Genomic DNA, 17818 nt, shown 5'->3' on the forward strand with positions numbered 1-17818 from the left:
AAAAAAAAAAAAAAAAGGCCAAGTGTGAAGTGTCCCATAGCTTCCCAGCACTCAGGAACTACATGGTCAACACACCCCTAAGAGAGGAGGCCCCTGCCCATGCCTCTGAACTCTTCACATCCCAACTTCTCTCCCACCCATCAGGCTTCGGGCATTTCAATTCTCCTCCCATACTTCAAAAAGCCAAGCTCATTCCCACCCTGGGACCTTTGCACATGCTGTTTGCTTGGCTGGAAATGTTTTTCACTGTGATTCTGTACATAGCTGGCTGCTTCTTGTCATTCAGATCACAGCTTAAAATTTGCATTCTTTGATCATCCATTCTAAAGTGATCACTTGCTACTCCTATTCATTTCTGGGCCTATCACTAACCATTAGCTGATATATGAAAATAGATATCTATTTGGTCTCACTCATGACTGTATCCCCAGTGTCTAGAAGAGAGCCTAGCGCAGATGACAAGCAATGCATACTTGGAGTATCTCACACAGGCACACTCACCATGGCAACTACCGGCCCTGAGTGCATGTATTTCACCAGGCCGGCAAAGAACGGACGGTCCTTCAGGTCAATGTAGTGTTCCTTGAGAAGGTCTTCAGAGGCCTATTCAACAGGACGGAGAATGAGAATGGCCCCAAACCATCTAAGAACATACAATCCATGTAAATTCCCCTCATCCACCCTGCTATGTAAAACATGAGTGGTTGGGCTCACTGATTCTGTTATAACCCAATTCATTCTCCACACTGGAAGGGAGCAGTGACAGGACTAAAAGTACTTCTCCAATTTTATATCAATTGTCTCCCTATTGGCATTGACTGATAATAAAACCACAGAACATTAAAATTAAATTCAGCTATCTCATTTTTAAAAAACTCAAACTCCTGGGCTCAAGTGTTCCTCCTGCCTCAGACTCCCAAATAGGTAGGACTGTAGACACACACTACCAGACTTGGCTAATTTTTAAAATTTATTTATTTATTTTGAGACAGAGTCTCCCTCTGTCATCCAGGCTCGAGTGCAGTGGCGCGATCCTGATTACTGCAACCTCCACCTCCCAGGTTCAAGTGATTCTCCTGCCTCAGCCTCCCAAGTAGCTGGGATTACAGATGCCCGCCCACCATGCCCAGCCAATTTTTGTATTTTTAGTAGAAACAGGGTTGTTGGCCAGGCTGGTCTCAAACTCCTGACCTCAGGTGATCTGCCTGCCTCGGCCTCCCAAAATGCTGGGACTACAGGCGTAAGCCACCACGCCCAGCCATACCTGGCTAATTTTAAAAAATTATTTGTAGAGATAAGGTCTCACTATGTTGCCCAGGCTGGTCTCAAACTCCTGGACTCAAGTGATCCTCCAGCCTCGGCCTCCCAACGTGCTGGGCTTACAGACGTGACCCACCATGCCTGGCCCTCAACCATCTCATTTTAGGCAGGAAAATCAACAATACAATAAATTTCCATTCCCAGAGCAAACCCCAAATAAAATGTTAGAAGGACACCAGGGAGCAAGTCTTGGCATTTGATGAGCAGCAAACTAAACCAGGCCATTACCCAGGGATGCTTCACGTTTACTCAGAGGATAAAAGCCCAGCGTGATGACCGTGTGATTCCCAAAGGTATCTGCAAATCACCCAAAAGTAAATGACATCTAGCAATACATAATTCTGCTGAAAAATGGAAAATTAGCCGGGCGTGGTAGCGGGCGCCTGTAGTCCCAGCTACTCAGGAGGCTGAGGCAGGAGAATGGCATGAACCCAAGAGGCAGAGCTGGCAGTGAGCCGAGGTGACACCACTGCACTCTAGCCTGGGTGACAGAGCGAGACTCCATCTCAAAAAAAAAAAAAAAAAATGAATTAGAAGTTCTCATACTGCAAGGCTAATATGTGGGAACAAATCACGTTAGCTAGAGAACAAACCATCTGCTTAACAGTTTCAACTCAATTTGGCTGTGTTCTCTCTTGTACTGCATATGTGCTTGTTCAAATCTAACAGGGTCCCATGGTTTTTCCAGCTCTGTGGTACTGCGCTGTATGACGCGTATCGCACACATTAGAGACACACACAAATGTGGAGACTGGCAGCCCAAAAGCCCCATCATTCAGCCACCAGTTATCACTTGCCAAAGTAAAATTATATGGCCACGTAATCATTCCGTGGTAGGGATCCAACCCTCGCCCTGTCCTTTCCTAGCCAAATGGAAGACTTTTGTCGTGAAGTCTCCTAACAGACACTGAGGCGACCCTCCCTTACCAGAATACTCTTTTAATTCTATTAATTGGTTCCAATTATCTTTTTGTTGGTTTTGTTGTGTGTGTGTTTTGAGACAGCGTCTCTCTGCCACCCAGGCTGGAGTGCAACGGCATGATCATAGCTCACTGCAGCCTCACACTCCCAGGATCAAGCAATCCTCTTGCCTCAGGTTCTCAGTAGCTAGGACTACAAGTGTGCACCACTACACCCGATTAACTGATTATCTTTTTTTGAGATGGGGTCTTGCTCTGTTACCCAGGATGGAGTGCAGTAGCTCAATCTCCATTCACTGCAACCTCCACCTCCCAAGTTCAAGCCATCCTCCCGCCTCAGCCTTCCTGGTAGCTGGGACTACAGGCATGGACCATCACACCCAGCTAAACTTTGTATTTTTAGTACAGATGGGGTTTCACCATGTTGGCAAGGCTGATCTCGAACTCCTGACCTCAGATGATCCGCCCACTTTGACCTCCCAAAATGCTGAGATTACAGGTGTGAGCCACCACACCAGGCCCTAACTGATGATCTTTAGTCTGCCAAGCAGATCATAGGCTTTTTTAAGGGCTTGGGGGTTGGGAACCTCAAGTTCTCCCTTGCTTCCTACCTCCACAGCAGATTTAAATAGCCCTTTAGAGTCATGGCCGCTATCCTTCCATCCATTCTTCACCAAACCCATATATCCTTAATAGGAAATTCAGGCCAGGCGCGGTGGCTCAAGCCTGTAATCCCAGCACTTTGTGGGGCCGAGACGGGCGGGATCACGAGGTCAGGAGATCGAGACCATCCTGGCTAACACGGTGAAACCCCGTCTCTACTTAAAAAATACAAAAAACTAGCCGGGCGAGGTGGTGGTCGCCTGTAGTCCCAGCTACTCGGGAGGCTGAGGCAGGAGAATGGCGTAAACCCGGGAGGCGGAGCTTGCAGTGAGCTGAGATCCGGCCACTGCACTCCAGCCTGGGTGACAGAGCCAGACTCCGTCTCAAAAAAAAAAAAAAAAAAAGGAAATTCAATGTAAAGGAGAAAATGTCTGCGCTCAGGGGTCAGAGAGACTCAAGTTAAAATCCCAGCGGCATCACTGTATGCTATCAGGCACATCACTGAACCTCTTCAAGCCTTAGGTTGCTCATCACTAACAACCACGAACACAGGAGGAAGTACTTCTCAAGGCTGGCATGAAGACTAAATCAGGAAACATATGTGCCCAGCATATGGTAAATGCCTGATCAACAACACATTCATTTCATGTTACCTTCTGCTGTGATCTATATGTGTCCCCAAAAGTTCACATGTCGGAAATTTAATCCTCGATGCAACAATGTGGGGAGGTGGGGCCTAATGGGAGGTTTTAGGTCATGAGGGCTTCACCCTCATGAATAGATTAATGTCTTATCTCAGGAGTGGGTTTGTTATAAAATCAAGGTCAACCCCCTCTTGCTCTCTCTCTAGCTCTCTCTCACTCTTGCACTCTCTTGCCCTTCTATTCTGTTATGGCATGATGCAGCAAGAAAACCTACATTAGATGCCAGCTCCTAGAGCTTGGACACCACATTCTCCTCTCGGCATGAACATCAGTCTACCCTCTTTTACGTTAAAGCAGTTTTCTTTTATTTTTTTGGAGATGGAGCCTCCCAAAGTGCTGGGATTACAGGCGAGTCACCACACCAGCCCTAAAGCAATTTTTCTAAAACTTCACATAGTAAGTAAATTGAAAGTCAAACTAAAATTTAAAATGTACTAGAAAGGTCCAAAATTGATGCCCTTTTAGGAAAACATACTATCCCCTATTTATTTGAGAATTGGAATTTTTTTTTTTTTTTTTTTTTTTTGAGACGGAGTCTCCCTGTTGCCCAGGCTGCGGTGTGGTGCAATCTCGGCTCACTGAAACCTCCGCCTCCTGGGTTCAAAAGCAATTCTTTTTTTTTTGGAGATGGGGTTTCGCTCTTGTTGCACAGGCTGGAGTGCAATGATGCGATCTCAGTCACTGCAACCTCCACCTCCCCAGTTCAAGCAATTCTCCTGTCTCAGTCTCCCGAGAAGCTGGGATTACAGGCGCATGCCACCAAGCCTGGCTAATTTTTGTATTTTTAGTAGAGACGGGGTTTCATCATATTAGTCAGGCTGGTCTCCAACTCCTGACCTCAGGTGATCCGCCCGCCTCGGCCTCCCAAAATGCTAGGATTACAGGCGTGAGCCACCACACCTGGCCGGTTCAAGCAATTCTTTTTTTTTTTTCCTTTTTTTTTTGAGACAGAGTCTCGCTCTGTCGCCCAGGCTGGAGTGCAGTGGCGCGATCTGGGCTTACTGCAAGCTCTGCCTCCCGGGTTCACACCATTCTCCTGCTTCAGCCTCCTGAGTAGCTGGGACTATAGGCGCCCGCCACCTCACCCGGCTAGTTTTTTGTATTCTTTTTAGTAGAGACGGGGTTTCACCGTGTTAGCCAGGATGGTCTTGATCTCCTGACCTCGTGATCCACCCGTTTCGGCCTCCCAAAGTGCTGGGATTACAGGTTTGAGCCACTGCGCCCGGCCGGTTCAAGCAATTCTTATGTCTCAGCCTGCCGAGTAGCTGGGATTACAGGTGCCCGCCCTGACACCCAGCTAATTTTTGTATTTTTAGTAGAGATGGGGTTTCGTCACGTTGGCCAGGCTGGTCTTGAACTCCTGACCTCAAGTGACCAGCCCGCCTTGGCTTCCCAAAGTGCTGGGATTACAGGCATGAGCCACTGTGCCTCGCCCAGCCAAGAATTTGAATTCTTATCTCTAGAATGTGTTTAAAGAGGGGTTACTGGTCAATCAATCCCTTGCATTTATCAGAAGATTGCTTTGTAAGTAGCTTGCAGGTACATCTGCTCTCTGCTATTTCAGGAGAACCTCCCCAAAACCAAAACCATAGTTTTCCTCCACAAGCTCCTATGGTACCTAATAAATGCTAGACAATAAGCATTGATGAGTGTCTAGTAATTGATGATGGAAGATTTTCTTGCTAAAAACACAACCTGTCTCAAAGGGGGAAAAAAATCTCTCTAAAATTATCTGCTCAGGAAGCTCAAGACCAAGAACTCAAACATGCTCAGCTGAGTCACAAATTACAGAGATGCAGTCATATGTGGAACTCTGCACTGCTTTTCCCATAGCAATACACCTCATATTACAGAGACTATTTTGGAAAATCCTAAACGTAGCCAAACGCTAGGGCACTGAGGTGTTTCCAGGTCTCTAGATACTTGTGTCCACTCTGTCCACTCTACCATGAAGAAGTTTAAATAAGAAAGCCGGGGAGAAACAGGTTAATCACAGTGTCCTCCCATACTATGAAGAAATCAAAATGGGAACAATGAAGTCCACTTACTTGCATGAATTTCAGACCAACAAGGCGGAATCCTTTCTGCTCAAAACGCTTGATAATCTCTCCGACAAGACCCCGCTGGACCCCATCTGGTTTGATGGCAATGAAGGTCCGCTCACAGTTGGCCATGGTCCTGGGGATAGGCAGGTAGAGGAATGAAACGGCGCTGAATCACTTGCCTACATCGTCATCCTCCTCAAGCGGATTATCCCATAAAGCTGGTTCAAATCTGTCAGGTCAGCTGCAGGTCTCCCTCTGCTAAAAACCCAGTTCCTCCCCAGTCCCCTCATCTATGAACAAATATGTCAATGTGGGAAAGGATCCAAAAGCAAGGACTATAATTTCTATCCCATTTGATTTATTTTATGTTTGTTTTGGTTTTTGTGGTTTTTTTAGAGATGGGGTTTCGCCATGTTGCCCAGGCTGGTCTCAAACTCCTGTCCTCAACTGATCCACCCACCTCAGCCTACCAAAGTGCTGGGATTATGGCCATAAGCCACCGCGCCCAGCCCCTTTTTTTTTTTTTTGGTATGGGGTCTTGCTGTCGCCCAGGATGGAATGCAGTGGTGCGACCTTGGCTCACTGCAACCTCCACTTCCCAGGCAAGCTATTCTCCTACCTCAACCTCCTGAATAGCTGGGACTACAGGCGCGTGCCACCACGCCCAGCTAATTTTTGTATTTTTTTTTTTTTAGTAGAGATGGGGTTTCACTATGTTGGCCAGGCTGGTCTCCAACTCCTGACCTCAAGTAATCCACCGGGGACTACAGGCATGAGCCCCGTGCCTGGCCACCATTTGATGTAATAAGCTTCTTTTAAGCATCTACTGTGTACCAAACACTGTGGTGGAACTAGGATACAGGAGGTAAAAACTATCTTTCTCAGTAATCAAGCTTGGGAGAAACTACACTGATACAAAGTTTTACTAATGTGAAAGTGATGTCTGGCACAAAGCAGTAAGAAATAATAGTTTGACTTAATGTCACATCCATACCATTAGGGGTTTTAGAGAATATATCTTTACAACCCCCTTCGTTTTACAAATGAGGAAACAGGACCAGAGCACCAGAATGAAGGCCAAAACCCAGCATTCCCAACCCATTAATCCATTCTTGTAATGTATGCTACACTTTACAATGCAAAGAATATTTTGACTAGCCAATAAACGGTGGGGTGTGGGAGAGCTACAGACATTAGGAATACCTGATACGGGACATCATACTGAAAGGAAGCCTAGAGAGTACCTATTCTGTCCAGATCCCTCATTTTACAGAATACTGGCTCATGACCTACCCTGTATCACATCTTGAGATGGGAGGCCCCTCGCCTTGAAAGACAATCTCTGATGTACACAGCAACTCCACCTATTGGCCCCACCTTCCTGTCCTTTAGTTAACCTCTTCTTACAGCATCTTAGCACCGTAGCCCAATTTTCTGTTTGTGTGTCTGCCTCCCCACCGGTCTCTGGCCTGCATACCAGGCTGATTTACTCCTGTGTAGGTCTATGGTACCTAGCCACAGGGCCTAGCAGTCAATAAGAGCAAAGAAAATCATTTATCATCACTCTGCAACTTCCAAAAAAAAAAGAGACAAAGCCCAAAGACTGCGGAGAATCGCCCGATGGGGTGCGGGGCAAGAATATTGTCCAGGAGAAAACAGGACTAAAGTGCCAGAAATAGATCCTAAAAATGTCCCTCCACATCGATCCCGGTGACACAACAGTAAGCACTCAGTCCTTGCTGAATGAATGACACACACGCCCGTCATTTATTCAGCAAGGCCTTATAGAACGCCAACTCCGTTCCCGGCACTGCTCTCGACAGAGGCAAATAAGGCACAGCCCTGTCGTCGCGGCCTGACGAGAAAGGCGGCCACCGACAAAGGAGAGTCCATGTGGCATGGGATGTGCGCCGACCGGTCTGCACTTGTCCACAGGCGCTCCCTGCCCCTCCTCCCATCCGATCCTCCTCGCCGCCTCTTAGAGCTGAACTGACCTCTTCACTAACTCCTCACCTAACTCTCTCCGGCGACTACACTCCTTTCCTTTCCCTCTCAAGATCCCGAACACCTCTTACCCTTCCAGCTGCTTAGGCTTGAACTCCGGCTGCAGCCGCCGGAACCCGAAACGCGCCGGGGACCCACGTGGTTCGCAGCACTCGCACGCACGGAACGCTTCCGCGCAGATCCGCTGCCGGAGAGCCCATTTTGCAGAACACCGCTCGCCCACGCTTCCTCTTGGGAGTAGGCAGTCATTCTAGGGAACAACTTTCTGCTGTTTAACTTCCGGCGCTAGCTTTTTAAGACCTTTCCGGTTAGCTGCTTGCTTTCTTCCCTCCACCCCCGGGTTCTCTGACTCACTTCCTTTGTTCGCGAGCAAATTGGCTTCCCGAGAGGTGGCGCTCACACTTTGCATGACGTCCAAAAAGCGCCTGACCTAGAAGTAAACTTTTCGCTCCCGCTTTGTGTTTATTCACCTTTTCTAACCTGTCAAGCAAAAGATTTTATTGAATACCTACTATGTGGACGCATTATTCTAGGCCCTAGGGATACAACAGTATGCTTTCTTGGAGCTTCTGGGAGGGACAGGAGTATAGGAAAACAAGAAACAGATAAGCAAATTAATATGTAATAGATCTCATTATGTAAGTGCTGTGAAGAAAAGGCCAGAGAAATCTCTGAGGAAGTGATAATAGAATGGACCTGCATGAAGTGAGCGAGCCAGCCCAGTGATTCCCTGAGAGCCAAGTATTACAGTGGATATCGAGTGGTAGAAAATGCCGTTAGAATAGAGCCAAATCTTACGCTGTGAGATGCCAATACGGATTTTGCACAAGGCATCACATCATCACTGACATACTTTTTCAAAAAAACATTCCCACTGCTCTCAGGGGAGAGGTACAAAAATGGAATCAGGAGCCTTTTCAACAAATGATGCTGGGTAAATTGGACAAATATAGACCCAAAGAACCTCAACCTAAACCTCACACCTTATACAAAATTCACTCAAAATGAACCATAGATTTAAACATAAAACAATAAATCACTGGTGGGGAAAAAAAAAGAGTTAAAAAAAATTCTCAGGACCTAGGGCCAGGCAAATAGTTTTTAGACGACACCAAAAGACCAATCTATAAAAGGAAAAAGTTGATAAATTGGAACGTACTGAAATTTAAAACTTTTTTGGCCTAGCACGGTGGCTCACGCCCGTAATCCCAGCACATTGGGAAGCGGCGGCGGGAGGATCACTTGAGCTCAGGAATTCGAGACCAGCCTGGGCAACATGGTGAAACCTCGTCTCTACTAAAAACACAAAAATTAGCAGGGCGTGGTTGCAGGCGCCTGTAGTCCCAGCTACTCGGGAGGCTGAGGCAGGAGAATCGCTTGAACCCGGGAGGCAGAGGTTGCAGTGAGTCGAGATTGCGCCAGGGCACTCCAGCCTGGGTGACAGAGCGAGACTCGGTCTCTAAAAAATAAATAAAATAAAATAAATAAGTAAAATTTCATTATTCTCCTGTTTTGTTTTGTTTTGTTTTGTTTCTTTTTGAGACCGAGTCTCGCTCTGTCGCCCAGGCTGGAGCGCAGTAGCACGATGTCGGTTCAGTGCAAACTCCGCCATCCGGGTTCAAGCGATTCTGGTGACTCAGTAGCTGGGACTACAGGTGCCTGCCACCACGCCCAGCTTTTTTTTTTTTTTTTTTTTTTTTTTTTTTTTTTTTTTTTTTTTTTTTTTTAAGACGGAGACTCGCCCTGTCGCCCAGGCTGGAGTGCAGTGGTGCGATCTCAGCTCACTGCAACCTCCGCCCCCCGGGTTCAAGCGAATCTGCTGCCCCAGACTCCCTAGCAGCTGGGATTACAGGCGCCCACCACCACACCCGGCTAATTTTTGTATTTTTAGTAGAGACGGGGTTTCACCATGTTGGCCGGGTTGGTCTCAAACTCTTGACCTCGTGATCCGCCCACCTCGGCCTCCCAAAGTGCTGAGATTACAGGCATGAGGCCCCACACCCTGCCCTAATTTTTGTATTTTTAGTAGAGACAGGGTTTCGCTATGTCGGCCAGGCTGGTCTCGATCTCATGACCTCAAGCGATCCATCTGCCTCAGCCTCCCAAAGTGCAGGGATTACAAGCATGAGCCACCGTGCTCGGCCTTTTATTTATTTATTTATTTATTTATTTATTTATTTATTTATTATTTATTGAGACGCAGTCTTGCTCTGTGGCCCACGCTGGATTGCCTTGGCAGATCTCAGCTCACTGCAACCTCTGCCTCCCGGGTTCAAGCCATTCTCCTGCCTCAGGCATGCACCACCACACCCGGCTAATTTTTGTATTTTTAGTAGAGACGGGGTTTCACCATGTTGGCCAGGCTGGTCTCAAACTCCTGACCTCAGGTGATCCATCCACCTAGGCCTCGCAGAGTGCTGGGATTACAGGTGGGAGTCACTGTGCCCTGCAGAAAAGAAATTTAAAACCTTTGCCCTGTGAAAGACCTTTTGAAGAGGACAAAACAACAAGCTAGAGTGGAAGAAAATATTTCCAAACCACATATCAGATAAAGGCCTTCTCTTCATTTGATGATTTGAATATTTGAAGAACTCTGAACACTCAACAGGTTAAAAAAATCCAATTAGGAAATAGGAAAAAGACATGAATAGACATTTCATTGAACAGGATATACAGAGGCAAGAAAGCACATGAAAAGATGTTCAACATCATTAGCCACCAGGGAAATTCAAATTAAAACCAAAATCAGATACTACTACCTGCTTACCAGAATGCTATGATGAAAAGTAGTGATACACCAAACGCTTAGGAGGTATAGAAACTGGATCCATATTACTGGTAGGAATGTAAAATTGTACAGCCCCTCTGAAAAAGTCTGATAGTTTCTTATAAAACTAAACATGTGCTTACCATATGACCCAGCCATTGCACTCTTGGGTGTTTATCCAACAGAAATGAAAACTTGGCTGGGCGCGGTGGCTCACGCCTGTAATCCCAACACTTTGGGAGGCCGAGGTGGGCGGATCACAAGGTCCGGAGTTTGAGACCAGCCTCGTCAATATGGTGAAACCCTGTCTCTACTAAAAATACAAAAATTAGCCAGGTGTGGTCGTGGGCGCCTGTAGTCCCAGCTACTCGGGAGGCTGAGGCAGGAGAATGGCATGAACCCGGGAGGCAGAGGTCGCAGTGAGCCAAGATCGCACCACTGCACTCCAGCCTGGGCGACAGAGCGAGACTCCGTTTCAAAAAAAAAAAAAAAAAAAAAAAAAGAAATGAAAACTTATGCTCTGTTCATACAAAAACCTGTGCACAAATGTTCATTGTAGCTTTATTTGTTATAACTGAAAACTGGAAGCAACCCAAATGTCTTTCATCATGTGAATGGTTAAACAAACTATGCTACATCCATACCCTGGAATGCTACTCAACGAAAGAAAAAAATAACAAACTATTAATACATGCAATATACGTAATTCCCTTGGATAGATTTCAAGGGACTTATGCTGACTGAAGAAAAGCCAATCATAAAAAGTTACATATTGTATTATTGCATTTATTTAACATTTGTGAAATATTAATAACATAAGTATAGACATGGAGGATAGACTAGTTTAGTGGTTGCCAGAAATTAGATAAGGGAATGGGCCAGGTATGGTGACTCTCACCTGTAATCCCACCACTTTGGAAGGCTGAGGTAAGAGGATCCCTTGAAGACAGGAGCTCAAGACCAGCCTGCACAGTATAATAAGATACTATCAGAGGCTTTTGAACCAGAGCAACTCCATCTTAAATAGGGGCTGGGTAAAAAGAGGCTTAGACCTACTGGGCTGCATTTCCAGGAGGCTAGGCATTCTTAGTCACAGGATGAGATAGAAGATCGACACAAGGGCTGGGCACGGTGGCTCATGCCTGTAATCCCAGCACTTTGGGAGGCCGAGGTGGGGGATTACCTGAGGTCAGGAGTTTGAGACCAACCTGGCCAACATGGCGAAACTCCGTCTCTACTAAAACTACAAAAATTAGCCTGGCGTGGTGGTGCACGCCTGTAGTCTCAGGTACTCGGGAGGCTGAGGCAGAAGAATAGCTTGAACGTGGGTGGTAGGGGTTGCAGTGAGCTGAGATCGCACCACTGCACTCCAGCCTGAGCAACAGAACAAACCTCCGCCTCAAAAAAAAAAAAAAAAAAAAAAAAAGCGGCCAGGCGTGGTGGCTCAAGCCTGTAATCCCAGCACTTTGGGAGGCTGAGACGGGTGGATCACGAGGTCAGGAGATCGAGACCATCCTAGCTAACACGGTGAAACCCCGTCTCTACTAAAAAAATACAAAAAACTAGCCAGGCGAGGTGGCGGGCGCCTGTAGTCCCAGCTACTCGGGAGGCTGAGGCAGGAGAATGGCGTGAACCTGGGAGGTAGAGCTTGCAGTGAGCTGAGATCCGGCCACTGCACTCCAGCCTGGGCGACAGAGCCAGACTCCGTCTCAAAAAAATAAAAAAGATCAACATGAGACACAGATTACAAAGACCTTGGTGATAAAACAGTGGTAAAGAAGCTGGTCAAATCCCACCAAAACCAAGATGGCAACAAAAATGACCTCTGGTCACCCTCACTACTCATTATATGCTAATTATAATGGATTCACATGCTAAAAGACACTCCCATCAGCTCCATGACAGATACCGTGGAAACGACCAGAAGTTACCCTATATGGTCTAAAAAGGTGAGGAGCACTCAGCTGGGGGAGAGGGGAAATTGCCCATCCCTTTCCCAGAAAACTCACAATCCACCCCTTGTTTAGCATATAATCAAGAAATAACTTCTCTGCCTGTAGAGTAGCCATTGTTCTCTTATTCCTTTACTTTTTCTTTTTTTTTCATATGGAGTCTCCCTTTGTCTCCAGGCTGGAGTGCAGTGGCAGGATCTCGGCTCACTGCAAACTTCGCCTTCTGGGTTCAGGCAATTCTCTGCCTCAGCCTCCCGAGTTGCTGGGATTACAGGAACCCACCACCACGCCCAACTAATTTTTGTATTTTTAGTAGAGATGGGGGTTTCACCATGTTAGCCAGGATGGTCTCGATCTCCTGACCTCGTGATCCACCCATCTCAGCCTCCCAAAGTGCTGGGATTACAGGCATGAGCCACCGTGCCCGACCTAGTCCTTTACTTTCTTAATAAACTTGCTTCCACTTTATGGATTTGCCTTGAATTTTTTTTTTTCCCACCTCAAATTCTTTCTTGTACGAGATCCAGGAACCCTCTCTTGGGATCTGGATCAGGACCCCTTTCTGGTAACAATACCGTCGCTCCAAAAAAAGGAAGAAAATGTTTTTAATTAGCTGGGCATGGTGGCACATGCCTGTAGGCCAAGCTACTCAGAGGAGGCTGACGCGTAAGGATCGATTGACCCCAGGATTTCGAGGCTACAGTGAGCCATGATCACGCCATCGCACTCCAGCCTGAGTGACAGAGCAAGACCCAACTCAAAAGAATATTAAAATGAGGCTGGGCCCGGTGGCTCACGCCTGTAATCCCAGCACTTTGGGAGGCCAAGGTGGGTGGATCACAAGGTCAGGAGATCAAGACCTAGCTAACATGGTGAAACCCCATCTCTACTAAAAAAAATACAAAAAGTAGCCGGGCATGGTGGCAGGCGCCTGTAGTCCCAGCTACTCGGGAGGCTGAGGCAGGAGAATGGCGTGAACCCGGGAGGCGGAGCTTGCAGTGAGCCAAGATCATGCCACTGCACTCCAGCCTGGGCGACAGAGCAAGACTCCATCTCAAAAAAAATAAAATTAAATTAAGGAGACGGGGAAAAGGCATGGCCGTATCCATAAGGAGATCGCACAGGGAATCATAGAATCCTGTGGATCAGAAGGGGTAAAACCACCAGAGTGACAATCCTTGAATGCTAAGAAGTATAGACCTTGAACTGTGGTTAATAGGAAGCCATTAAAGTCTAGAAATAGGACAGTGACAGGAGAAACATCTTAACATTCTATGACTCAATAAAACTATTGAAGGCTGGGCGCAGTGGCTCACGCCTGTAATCCCAGTGCTTTGGGAGGCCGAGGTGGGCAGAGCACGAGATCAGGAGCTCAAGACCAGTCTGACCAACAAGGGGAAACCCCATCTCTACTAAAAATACAAAAATTAGCTCACTTTAGAGAGAAATAGACTAAAAGAAATGACCCATTTATTTAAGATTATACTGGGGCAGTGACTCATACCTGTAATCCCCAGCACTTTGGGAGGCCAAGGCGGGCAGATTGCCTGAGCTCCGGAGTTCCAAACCAGCCTGGGCAACATGGTTAAACCCCATGTCTACAAAAAATACAAAAAAAAAAAAATTAATGCAAAAAAGAAAGAAAAAAGATTACAGTGGTCTATGGGGAGGCTATGTTTTCCATAGAGAATCTAGCTACAGTCTGGAGGATAAATTGGACCGGGAGAGGCTGGAAGCAAAGAGACCCAATAGGAAGTTATTGACATAATCAATAATTGGGGCTGGTCATGTTGGCTCATACCTGTAATCCCAGCGCTTAGGAGGCCAAGGCCGGGAGATCACTTGAGGTCAGGAGTTCGAGATCAGCCTGGCCAACATGGTGAAACTCGGTCTCTACTAAAAATACAAAAATTAGCTGGGCGTGGTGGGCACCTATAGTCCCAGCTACTCGGGAGGCTGAGGCAGGAGAATTGCTTGAACCTGGGAGGCGGAGGTTGCAGTGAGCCGAGATGGCGCCACTGCACTCCAGCCTGGGCAACAGAGCAAGACTCTGACTCAAAAAAACAAAAAAAAAAAAACAAAAAAAACAAGCATACCATGATAGTGCTTAAGAGCATGGGTCTGTTTTCAAAACATGTGGGTGTAACTCGTGGCTGAGTCACTTATTATTAATAGCTACATGACCGTTGACAAGTCATTGAACCATCTCTAAGCATCAGTTTCTAGAGTTGCTAGAGTTGCTAAATGGAGTTAATAATGGCCCCTACATCAAAAAATTGTTGTGAGAATTATATATAAGTAATCCAATAAAGATTTAACATGGTGTCTGGCACACAGTAAATAATAAATGTCAGCTGTTTGTTCGGGCTTTTTAAAAAATAGTTTTGGGTGACAAAATTACCTCTAAAAAGCTATAAACAATAATAGTATTAACAGAAATAGGGAAGACCAAAGGAGCCAGCCAGAGGACTGAGTTTGATGTAATGTGAATGATGGAAGATGATACAGAGAGAAAGTGTGCAGTCATCAATGGAAGACATTTATCTGGGGTTCAGAAGAGATGTTATCCCTGAGGAGAGAAGTGGGAATTTTCTGCATAAAGGTGATCTTAAAAGGTCTGAATTTTCTGCATAAAGGTCTAAAAAGATTTAGAAGGGGTGATAATTACCATTCATTTGTTACATAACAATTGATAATAGCCAATAGTGATTGAAAGATTGCTCTGTGCCAGGCACAAAGTACCTTGCCTGAGTTAATTTGTTTAAGCTGCACAGCTACTCTGTGAGTAAACACAACTGTTATCCTCATTTTTTCATGTGAGGAAGCAGGCTCATGGAGACAGAGTAACTTGCGCAAGAGCAGACAGCTCTAAGAGGTAGAACCAGGATTTTGTGGGGGTTTTGTGTGTGTGTGTGTGTGTGTGTGTGTGTGTGTGTGTGTGTGTGTGTGTTTTGCAACAGTGTCTCTCTGTTGCTGACCTCGGAGTGCAGTGGCGCAATCTCAGCTCACTGGCGCAATCTCAGCTCACTACAGCCCTGACCTCCCAGACTCAAAAGATCCTCCCGCCTCAGTCTCTCTAGTAGCTGGGACTACAGGTACATACTACCAAGCCAGGCTGATGTGTGTGTGTGTGTGTGTGTGACAGTCTCACTGTGTCACCCAGGCTAGAGTCCAATGGCATGATTTTGGCTCACTGCAACCTCTGCCTCCCAGGTTCAAGCAATTCTCCTGCCTCAGCCTCCTGAGTAGCAGGGATTACAGGCGCACGCCACCAAGCCTGGCCAATTTTTGTATTTTTAGTAGAGACAAGGTTTCACCATGTTAGCCAGGCTGGTATTGAACTCCTGACCTCAAGTGATCCGTCCGCCTCGGCCTCCCAAAGTGCTGGGATTATAGACGTGAGCCACCGTGCCCAGCCGATTTTTTTGTTTTGTTTTGTTTTGAGAGGGAGTCTTACTCTGTTGCTCCGGCTAGAGTGCAGTAGCGTGATCTCGGCTCACTGCAACCTCCACCTTCCGGGTTCAAGTGATTCTCCTGCCTCAGCCTCCTGAGCAGCTGGGATTACAGGCACCTACCACTATGCCCAGTCTAATTCTTTTGTATTTTTAATAGAGATGAGGTTTTACCATGTTGGCCAGGCTGGTCTCAAACTCCTGACCTTGTGATTCGCCCGCCTAAAGTACTGGGATTACAGGCATGAGTCACCATGCCCAACCCAGTCTGTACAGTGCCAGAACCCAGGCCCTTAACCATGTGTGTGCTGCCTCATGATGCACAAGGCTTTATTCTTGGGTTTCACTGCCATGCAGTGAGATGGGGTGCAAATAAATCATAATGAGACAAGGAAATTACATAATTGGTTTTTATTTGTTTTTTATTATTATTATATAGAGACACTGTCTCCCTGTTGCCCAGGCTGGTCTCGAACTCCTGGGCTCAAGGGATCCTCCTGCCTCAGCCTGCCAAAGTGCTAGGATTACAACTGTGAGCCACCACGCCTGGCCAACATAATTGTTTTTAAATGCAACTTGAGACCAACAAGACACCTAGCTCTAATACTGTACAAAGAATGGAATTGATTCAGGACGTGACTCCCTGTTGTTAATGATTTAAGGAATCAGAACAACTAATGCATTATGCCTGTGTGTGAGAAGAGAAAAACATCTTGGGATGCAGGGCAAAGAGAGAACATTCATAACACCAATTGAGAATGAGCGCTCAGGGAATCTTCACTGCTCATAATCAAGAATGAAGTATGAGCCCTCCCACCTCTGACTCCAGAGTCAACCAACAAATCAAACAGCAGGATCATTTGGTGAGGGTAATTGCCTGTGCTTTACAAAACCCACACATAGGTCATCTGTCTGCTTCTTGCTCTGGAATATGCATAGGTAAACGACCTCCTCAACGCTTCTGAGGCCCTGATTCCTGAGGGAGGGAGGAGGAGCGTTTTTTGGGAAATGTGCATTATTTGCTGATTGGGGAAGGTAGTCATGAGGGACTACTCACATAGTCTGGTGCTACAATCATATGAGGCAGGCACTATTCTTATTTCTATTTGACAGATGGGAAAACTGAGCGCAGGAAGGTTAAATAACCTGCCCAAGGCCACAAAACTAATAAATGGCAGAGCCTGGTTATGAACCCTTCTTACTCATGCTCCAGAGGTCACATTCCTTTTTGTTTTCTTTTTTTTTTTTAGATAGGATCTTGATCTGTCACCCCAGGCCGGAGTGCAATGGTGCAATTTTGGCTCACTGCTGCCTTGAGCTGCTGGGATCAAAGGATCCTCCCACCTCAGCCACTCAAGTACCTGGGACCACAGGTGTGTGCCACCATAACCAGCTAATGGTTTGGTTGGTTGGTTTGTAGAGATGGGGTCTCACTATGTTGCGTAGGCTGGTCTCAAACTCCTGGGCCAAAGCAATCCTCCTGCCTCAGCCTCCCAGTGTGTTGGGAATACAGGCATGAACCACCACGCCCAGACCAGAGTTCACATTCTTTTTTTTTTTTTTTTTTTTTGAGACGGAGTCTCGCTGTGTCACCCAGGCTGGAGTGCAGTGGCCCGATCTCGGCTCACTGCAAGCTCTGCCTCCTGGGTTTACGCCATTCTCCTGCCTCAGCCTCCGAGTAGCTGGGACTACAGGCGCCCGCCACCACGCCCGGCTAGTTTTTTGTATTTTTAGTAGAGACGGGGTTTCGCCATGTTAGCCAGGATGGTCTCGATCTCCTGACTTCGTGATCCACCCGCCTTGGCCTCCCAAAGTACTGGGATTACAGGCTTGAGCCACCGCGCCCGGCCTTTTTTTTTTTTTTTTTTTTTTTGACTGAGTTTCACTTTTGTTGCCCAGGCTGGAGTGCAATGGCGTAATCTTGGCTCACCACAACTTCTGCCTCCCGAGTTCAAGTGATCTCCTGCCTCAGCCTCCCGAGTAGCAGGGATTACAGGTGCCCACCACCATGCCCGGCAAATGTTGTATTTTTAGTAGAGATGGGGTTTATC

The 17818-nt window shown here is 46.7% G+C and overlaps 3 protein-coding genes across 11 annotated transcripts in view; all 3 read right to left on the reverse strand.

Moving 5' to 3' along the window:
- UTP18 (UTP18 small subunit processome component) overlaps positions 1 to 17818 on the reverse strand; it is a 241757-nt gene that overhangs the window by 139853 nt on the left and 84086 nt on the right. The window lies entirely within an intron of this gene.
- Positions 1 to 17818, reverse strand: part of LOC126939625 (nucleoside diphosphate kinase B) — a 259418-nt gene that overhangs the window by 10804 nt on the left and 230796 nt on the right. The window lies entirely within an intron of this gene.
- Positions 1 to 17818, reverse strand: part of LOC126939627 (nucleoside diphosphate kinase A) — a 446836-nt gene that overhangs the window by 1406 nt on the left and 427612 nt on the right. For 3 of the 6 annotated variants that reach the window (XM_050765104.1, XM_050765106.1, XM_050765105.1), the window contains exons 2-4: positions 7668 to 7714; positions 5596 to 5725; positions 502 to 603 (exon numbers count right to left, since the gene is read on the reverse strand). In XM_050765104.1, the coding sequence (XP_050621061.1) occupies positions 502 to 603; positions 5596 to 5721 (228 nt within the window). In that variant the 5' untranslated portion in view covers positions 5722 to 5725; positions 7668 to 7714. Of the gene's footprint in view, positions 1 to 501; positions 604 to 5595; positions 5726 to 7605; positions 7815 to 17818 lie in introns of those variants that run through there. The other 3 variants (XM_050765103.1, XM_050765102.1, XM_050765107.1) reach the window with 3 other exon arrangements.

The sequence above is a fragment of the Macaca thibetana genome, chromosome 16 (genome assembly GCF_024542745.1).
Source record: "Macaca thibetana thibetana isolate TM-01 chromosome 16, ASM2454274v1, whole genome shotgun sequence".
In the NCBI taxonomy this organism is placed as follows: domain Eukaryota; kingdom Metazoa; phylum Chordata; class Mammalia; order Primates; family Cercopithecidae; genus Macaca; species Macaca thibetana.